General features: G+C 47.5%; 1 protein-coding gene across 1 annotated transcript; it reads left to right on the top strand.

Moving 5' to 3' along the window:
• The first annotated feature begins 246 nt into the window (after positions 1-246).
• On the top strand, positions 247-5,073 carry LOC127044724 (zinc finger and SCAN domain-containing protein 29-like). The gene is made up of 3 exons (XM_050939787.1): positions 247-683; positions 1,720-1,736; positions 4,960-5,073. The coding sequence occupies exons 1-3, from the start codon at positions 308-310 to the stop codon at positions 5,071-5,073; spliced, it is 507 nt and encodes a 168-aa protein (XP_050795744.1). The 5' UTR covers positions 247-307.
• The last annotated feature ends 3,559 nt before the right edge of the window (positions 5,074-8,632 follow it).

Here is an 8,632-nt window from a genome sequence, read left to right as displayed (position 1 = left end):
ATCCCAGCATACCTTAGAAGCCTCTCTGGTAATCATGCAAACTCCACTGCCCTGGGCTCACCTGACCCCTCCTTTAAATGCCCCGGGAATTTTAAAAAACCTCTTCCTGTTTGCTCAGCCAGGTGTGGAGTGCAATCAATCATTCAATCAATCAGCGACCATGCCTCCACGCACCAAACGAGCCCCAGCATGGACCAATTCAGAGCTGCAGGACCTCATAAGTGTTTGGGGTGAGGAGGCTGTGCAAGCACAGCTGCGCTCCAGAAGGAGAAATTATGATACCTATGGGCAGATATCGCAGTCATTGATGAGAAGGGGCCATGAACGGGACGCATTGCAGTGCAGGGTCAAAATAAAAGAGCTGAGGAGTGCTTACTGCAAAGCCCGTGAGGGAAATCGCCGCTCAGGAGCTGCCCCCAAGACCTGCCGTTTTTACCAGGAGCTGGATGCCATACTTGGGTGTGACCCCACTGCCAATCCGAGGACCACGATGGAGAATTCACAGCAGGGAGAAGTGGGGGAGGGTGTAGAGGAAGGCAACAGTGAGGCTACTGGCGTGGAGGGAGACACCCCGGAGTCCCAGGAGGCATGCAGCCAGGAGCTCTTCTCAAGCCAGGAGGAGGCTAGCCAGTCGCAGCAGCAGGAAGTTGCTGGTGAGGAAGAAACTGAGGAGCGTGCTCGGGGTAAGTAGATTTTTATGTTTTGGGAGAGGAGGGTTGTGGTTATGGCTGCCTGCATGCATGCCTAAATGTGGAATAGCCCATTGATTTGCTCTATCACATCTCTGTAATCTGCCTCGGTAATCTCTTGAAAAGTTGCAGCCAGAGCGTTTGCTATTTGCTTTCTCAAGTTGATCGGGAGAGCCACCGTGGTCCTTGTCCCAGTCAGGCTAACTCGTCCGATCCACTGTGCAGCGAGGGGTGAGGGGACCATGGCTGCACACAGGCAACCTGCATAGGGGCCAGGGCGGTATCCACATTGCTGTAGAAGACCCTCCCTCTCTTCCCAGGTAACACGCAGCAGTGATATGTCTGGCAGTAGGAAACCTTGTTGAGAATTTAGGGATACTTGAGTGCAGGGCGCCAGGTTCGCGTTTCCCCAGCCCAGTGCGCTCTGTTGTTTCCCCCCACCCCCCCAGCACGTAGCTAGCCCCGCGGTGCGCTCCGGTGTTCCCCACCCCCCCCTCCCAGCACGTAACTAGCCCCGCGGTGCGCTCCGGTGTTCCCCACCCCCCTCCCAGCAGGCATCCAGCACCGTAGTGCGCTCCGGTGTTCCCCACCCCCCTCCCAGCAGGCATCCGGCCACGCGGTGTGGTCCGGTGTTCCCCACCCCCCTCCCATCAGGCATCCAGCCCCGCGGTGCATTCCCCCCCCCCCCTCACCAGCAGGACGGCATGAACGCGGACCAAAGGCCCCCTCCCCCCCCGCCAGCAGCTCACCACCTTCCTGTTCACTACTGTCCCCTGTGCAGGACACCAGCTACCTCCTGTACCCAGTGCAGATAAACCCCAGTGACCCATTGGTCAATTCCCACTCCCAAGGGGAACTCGGGGGAAAAACACTCGCCCCATTGCTCGCCATGACTTAGCTTCCCTGGCCTCTCTGTGTTATGTGAGGTATGTGAGAAGGATGCTACCAAAAGTCTAAAAAGTCCTTCACTGTGTGATAATAAACAATGTAGCCTCTGTGTATTACATGGTTCTATCTTTCTTTTTTCTAGTGACCTTGACTAATGCAGCCGGATCAGCGGCCTCACGTAGATTGCAGAACTTGAGAAGAAATCCCAGAAAATCAAAAGAGGAATTGATCAAATCAGTTATGATTCACTACAACAGAGAAAGTAGGAAGACACAGGAATGGAGAGAGAAAATGGATGAATGGAGACAGAAAATACATGAATGGAGGCAAACAGAAAGCAGGAGAAAGGAATTGGCTGCCAAAAAAACCACAAAGCAGATGATAAGCCTCCTGGCTCGTCAAACTGAGTCTTTCGAGTCTCTCGTAGCCATGCAGGCAAATATGTACCGTGGTAACCCACAGCCCTCCCAAAGCCCTCTTTCTTGTTCCCCAGTATTTCCACAAAACAATTTTCTCCAGCAGCCAGTTTCTTATTACCCCCAGCTTCCCCCAACACCTGTACGATCACCTACCAGCCCTGATAACTATAATTCTTACCCTGTGCACTCCACCCCCATTACCCTGCAGCATAGTAATCCTGAAGTGCAGCAGACATTGAATAGTAATCAAAATAGGACATATTCAAACCTGTGAATGTGCAGTCCACCACCCAACCCCCCTTGCCTTTTATGTACTGTATGTTGAATAAAGAATTTTATTTCTTTTTCACTACGTTATATTATTGCAGGAAGTGGTAAATATTGTACCCCAAGGTAGAACAAAGCACAGCAAAGGCACCAAACATTACTGTTGGCTCTCAGCATCAAATTGCTCCCTTAAAGCATCCCTAATCCTTGAAGCCCTTTCCTGGGCCTCTCTAGTAGCCCCGCTCTCTGGCTGAGCAAATTCATCCTCTAGGCGGCGAACCTCGGAGGTCCATTCCTAACTGAATCTTTCGCCCTTCCCTTCACAAATATTATGGAGGGTACAGCACGCGGATATAACAGCGCAGATGCTGCTTTCCCCCAAATCTAGCTTCCCATAAAGACAGCACCAGCGGGCTTTCAAACGGCCAAAAGCACACTCCACAGTCATTCTGCACCGGCTCAGCCTGTAGTTGAACCGGTCCTTGCTCCTGTCAAGCTTCCCTGTATACGGTTTCATGAGCCATGGCATTAAGGGGTAAGCGGGGTCTCCAAGGATCACAGTGGGCATTTCGACGTCCCCTACTGTGATCTTGCGGTCTGGGAAAAAAGTCCCGGCCCTCAGCCTCCTGAACAGGGAACTGTTCCGAAAGATGCGTGCATCATGCACCTTTCCAGGCCATCCTGAGTAAATGTCAGTGAAACGCCCATGGTGATCCACAAGCGCCTGCAGAACCACGGAGAAATACCCCTTGCGATTAACGTACTCTGATTCCAGGTGGGGTGGTGACAGAATAGGAATATGCGTCCCATCTATTGCCCCTCCACAGTTAGGGAAACCCATTTCTGCAAAGCCATCCACAATGTCCTGCACGTTCCCAAGAGTCACAGTTCTTCTTAGCAAGGTGCGATTAATGGCTGTGCAAACTTGCATCAGCACCATTCCAATGGTAGTCTTTCCCACTCCAAACTGGTTCGCCACCGATCAGAAGCTGTCTGGAGTTGCCAGCTTCCAGATTGCAATAGCCACCCGCTTCTCCACTGGCAGGGCAGCTCTCAATCTCGTGTCCCTGCGCCGCAGGGTAGGGGCAAGCTCAGCACACAGTGCCATGAAAGTGGCTTTTCTCATCCGAAAGTTCTGCAGCCACTGCTCGTCATCCCAGGATTGCAGGACGATGTGATCCCACCACTGAGTGCTGGTTTCCCGAGCCCAAAGGTGCCGTTCCACGGTGCTGAGCACGTCTGTTACTGCCACAAGCAATTTAGTGTCTTCAGCGTCAGGCGATTCAATATCATCGTCTGACTCCTCACTGTCACTGTCACTGTCACTTTGCAGCTGAAGGAATAGCTCCACTGCCATGCGTGCTGTGCTGGCAACATTCATCAGCAATGTCCTCAGCAGCTCAAGCTCCATTTATAACAAAAATCGCAGAAATAGCGCTGCAGAATCACAATGCCGCCAAACTGCTCGGAATGTGTAGCAAAGCACCACGGTGCGTTGGAACAGGAAGCGGAAAAACCCGCACACTTCCTTCCCCTTCCCACAAGCCACAGCGCCAAAATGGGACGAGGTGCTCTGTGGGATAGCTGCCCACAATGCACCACTCCCAACAGCGCTGCAAGTGCTGTAAATGTGGCCACACTGCAGCGCTGGTTGTTGTAAGTGTGGCCACACTGCAGCGCTGGCCCTACACAGCTGTACGAACACAGCTGTAACTACCAGCGCTGCAAAACTGTAAGTGTAGCCATACCCTCAGGGGTTTACATGATTCCATCAATTAATTCTAGTAACCCTACATTTCAGGCTAGGGGCAGTGACTTTTGACTCTCTCTCATCCCAATTCTGAAATGTTTGCTCTGGCTAAAATGGAAGATGGGGGAGGGCTGAGGGAATGAAATGCTAGAGGATTCAGCAAAATCGGCTTAGGGCTGAGTGTTTAGTGGTACTGCAGAGAATCAATGTTTCCCTGTTTTCTGCTCTAGATCAGTTGAGCTAATGTAAGCCTCTGACACACAGAATGCCCTGAGGGAATGTGAGATAGAAGGAAGTTGCTGATTAAGCTGGCTAATAGCCTGAGGGAACAATGCCCTACCTACTGAGTAAACTGACATTTCTGAGGGGGGGTTGTAGCAGAAATGTTAACAATACACTTTTACTACTTACTACAAGATTATCTTTTTAAACTAAATAATTCTGTTAGCTCTAAAATACTTTAAAATACTGAAACAAATATTTTAGAAGGTAAAACAAATCATGGAAATTAGGTGTCTGTTGGCTAGTCTGGGTGGTTGATCCTGCTCTCATTGAGGACTCAATGAATGGGAGAACTCCAGCTGACAGCAGAATTCCCTCTCATCCCTGCACATATTTGTTGCTTTGTTCAGTGCTGGCACATATGCTACTCTCCCTGAGCATTTATACAGCACTTGTTCATAGATCTCAAAACAGTTTACAAGGGTTGGAGAACATAATTTTTCCATTGTATAGATGGGGAAAATGAAGCACACAGAGGTTAAATGACTTGTCGCAATTTGCACACTATGTGGAAGCACAGGCCCCGACTTTCCAAAGAGCTGGGGGGTGTAAGACAAGAGCCGACAGATGGTGGAGCACAAGGAAATGATGAGAATATTGGTCACTATGATATGCAGTGGTATCTGTATACCAGCAGCCTAACCTTTGTCATGTTTTTTTGTAGGCGTCATGGAAAAGAGGAGTTTTGACCAGGGATTTGAAGGATAATGAGGTAGCTTTGTGGATGTTTAGGGAGAAGGCCCCTGTGACACTGAGCCAGCGAAGGTTAAGCAACTAGCAGGCTGATAGAACTAAAAGCAACCTTTTAAGGACATTGTAGAAAAATATTGAAATGGTAAATAGGGCTATTCCTTGAAGATAGTCAGCAAATCCATATTAAATAGACTAGAGTTCTTGAAATTTAAGTCTGTATTGTTAGACAATCAGAAGTAGATACTGATTGTATTTGTCTGTGTTTACCTATATCTTGCTAGTTTAGAGATATAAAGGGGATATTAACATTTAGATTAAACTTGTATCGTTAATAAAATCATTGTGTTTCTCTTTGAAGTTTGTAGTAAATTATCTATGAACCATTTGAATGGTTAATTGCCTTATGGTTTATCAGTGTAACTAGTTATCAGTTTATGCCTAGGAAATAGCGATTTACTTCAAAACAACAATGTACATTACCTGTTCTTCATCCAAGGAATGCCTGCTGTGATCATTTGCTGACAAGAGGCTAATCAACTGAGCTTTGGCTATGCAGATGCTCCCCTACTTACACAAGCGTTCCATTCCAGAACACCTTGCGTAAGTCGAATTTTGCATGAGTTGGAGACGTATACCTGACAATTATACCAAAAAAAAAAAAAAAAAAGGCTTACGGAACTTTTTCCATAAATGCGGGTTTGCCTAAGTCGGGTTTGCGTAACCTGGGGAGCGTCTGTAAAGGGACTTTGGGGACTGATCCTTACTATGTCAGATCTGCTTAATCTTTGTCATGGGAAGTTCAAGTTGCAGGACTGAGGTCTCCAGGTCTACTCTGAATTAGCCCTGCAATTACTCATAGAAGAATTTGAACAAACTCTGCACCTGGACTGCTTATTGAACTATAAGCTATTGAACTGATTCTGGAATAACTTTTACAAATCAGTAATTTCACCATCTCTGCTAATAAAACTGACCTAAGAACTTTACTCATATCTGTATAGATAATCTTTAACCATAGTAAATCTTTTCTTTTTTTAAATAAATTTTAGATTAAATTCATAAGAATTGGCTGTAAGTATGTATTTAGGTAAGATCTGAAATATTCATTGACCTAGTGCGTAATGCATCTGGTCTCTTGGGATTGGTAGAACTTTATATATGGTGAATAAGGTTTTAAATAACCCTCACTATATAGACTTAGCTGTCTGGTTAGGAGCCAAAGGCTGGATTGCTTAAAAGGAACTGTATTTTGGCTTCTTGGTAATCAGCGAGGTAGTACAGAAGCTGTTTTGTTACTGGCTTGGTGAATTTAATTATCAGAATAAACCACCAGATTTGGGGATCATCTGCTCTACTCTTTGTAGTTTGCCCTTACTGAGCATTCTCAGTATAGCTCTTCCAGCGACCATGGTCACAGCCTCCCGTGCACATGGGGTCGCATGAGAGAAAGCACAAAGGTGTTTGTTTTAAAATTCAGCAAGTGGGCAGTGGAGGCTGGCATCAGGAGGTGATCAAAGGCTAGCATTGACTGCTCCACTGCCAGTGAGATGATAAGTAGGGTGATAAATGAAATTGAAGTGAAGTAGGACCCACTGTCTGGAATGACTCTCAAGCTAGAATACCAACCTCAGGGCAGACTGTTAAGAAACCCTAAACTGGTTGTGCATTCTGTAATTAGAGTTCACCAACCAAGTAACAAGTGGTGTAAAAGTAGATAATAGTGAAGGGCAGCGTCCTGATGTAGGCTCTCATAGCTGTGAGTAACTCCAGATATCATTTTGGAAACTATTCGAAGGAGTGGAGTGAACAGGGCCGGGAAGATGCAAGGAATGTGTGGGAGGAGTTTGGAGAGAGCATGGCAAGCAGTTCTGCATCAGCTGCAGGAAGTGGGGTGCCCGCACATATTCTGCCTGCAGACTTCAACATCTCCATTTGCTTTTCCATCACATTTATCATCCGCTCCTGATCCATAAAAATTCGCTCTTGGATCTCCTTTCTGTCCTGCCTGTTTATTTTATGATGTTCATTTACAGTCTCTCTCCATGCCCTGTGTTCTTGTTTTTCATCATCTGAGGATTGGAGCACCTCTCAAAACAGTTCCTGCTCAGTCACTTCCTTATCTGGCGGAGGTGCTCCACCCATGTGTAGGAGGTTCCCCTGAAGGCCACATCTGCAGAAGCACAAGAAACAATAAACAGAAGCATGATGGTTAGTGCACTCACTGCATTGAATCATAGTAAAGTACACCTCTTTTAACATACAAATCAGTTTCTCATTGTCCCTTGACAAGCACACAGCCATAATAAGTTTGGCCCGGAGGTGGGCACTCATGATGGGGCAGAGGGTGTAGATGTTTTTTTAAGGTGATAACTGCAAGTGACCAGGGACAAAATTGTAAATGCTGCCAACATTTCCCACAGGCGGGGGTCATTGAAGCCAATATGTCATTCTTGAGGGTATGCAAAGATGCAAGGGTGCATCTCCTGCAGTCGTGGGCTTCAGATCCGGTCCCTAAGCTGCTCACAAATGTGCCGCTTTGGTCCTGGCAAAAGTGGTTGCCAATTGATGTGAGAAAGTTTCCTACCATAGGGGAAGGAGCAAAGCATCTCTGCCAAAGAAACTTGGGTAGAGGATTGATGAGTACATCCAGGAAAGTTTCCTAGAGATCTCTCTGGAGGATTCCTGTGAAATCTCAGTGTGCATGAACAAACAGTTCTGCCCCACTCTGTAGCTGCACAGGGGAATGTGAAGCACACTCAAACACAGCTAGTCAGATACATTTCTAGCCCTTTAACTGCTTCTAACATATAAGAAAGCAAAGGACAGCTCTACCTCATATAACCGAGCAGCATTAACTCAAAAACATCACTTACCAGAGCTACCCTCTCCTGCATCATGTGTGCCAGAGATGGAGTGCTGGGACTGACTCAAACCTTCCTGGGTTGAGAAGAGGTCCTGGCTCACCACAGTACTGAATGACCCTGTCATCTGTCCCATCTTGTCCTCCAACTTGATTTCCTCATCCACCACTTTGTCCTCGGGATTGAGTCCACTGTCTCCAGTCCCTCCAAACTATCCATGTGGCTGTTGGCAGTGGAGGTGGAATCGCTGTTGAGGATGGCATCCCGCTCCCTGTAGAAGCAGCAGGTCTTTGGCGCAGCACCAGAGCAATGGTTTGACTCCCTTGCCTTCTGATATGCCTGCTTCAGCTCCTTTATCTTTGTACAGAACTGATGCGTGTCCTGTTAGTAGCCCTTCTCCAACGGGCCACAAGAAATCTGACCATAGGTATCGAAGTTCCTATGCTAGAGCAGAGCTGGGACTGCACAGCCACTTCTCCCCACAGTGCCAGCAGATCCAACAACTCAGGAGTGCTCCAAGCGAGACAGCGTTTGCTGCATGGAGCTGCCATGGTCAGCTGAGAAGATGTGATGTGAGCTCTCCATGCTGAGCAAGTGGAATTTCAAAAATTCCCAGGCATTTAAAGGGCAGGGACAGATGCCTGTGTAACTGGATGAAGGGCAGCAGAGTTCGAACAGCTGACCAGAGTGGTCAGGATGGGCATTGTGGGATATCTCCTGAAGACCATTTAAAGTGACATAACCAAGCACAGTGTCAACACTTACACTTTGTCAATCTAACTT

This window comes from Gopherus flavomarginatus, chromosome 2 (assembly GCF_025201925.1).
Source record: "Gopherus flavomarginatus isolate rGopFla2 chromosome 2, rGopFla2.mat.asm, whole genome shotgun sequence".
Taxonomy (NCBI): domain Eukaryota; kingdom Metazoa; phylum Chordata; order Testudines; family Testudinidae; genus Gopherus; species Gopherus flavomarginatus.
This window is presented reverse-complemented; position numbering and strand designations above follow the sequence as displayed.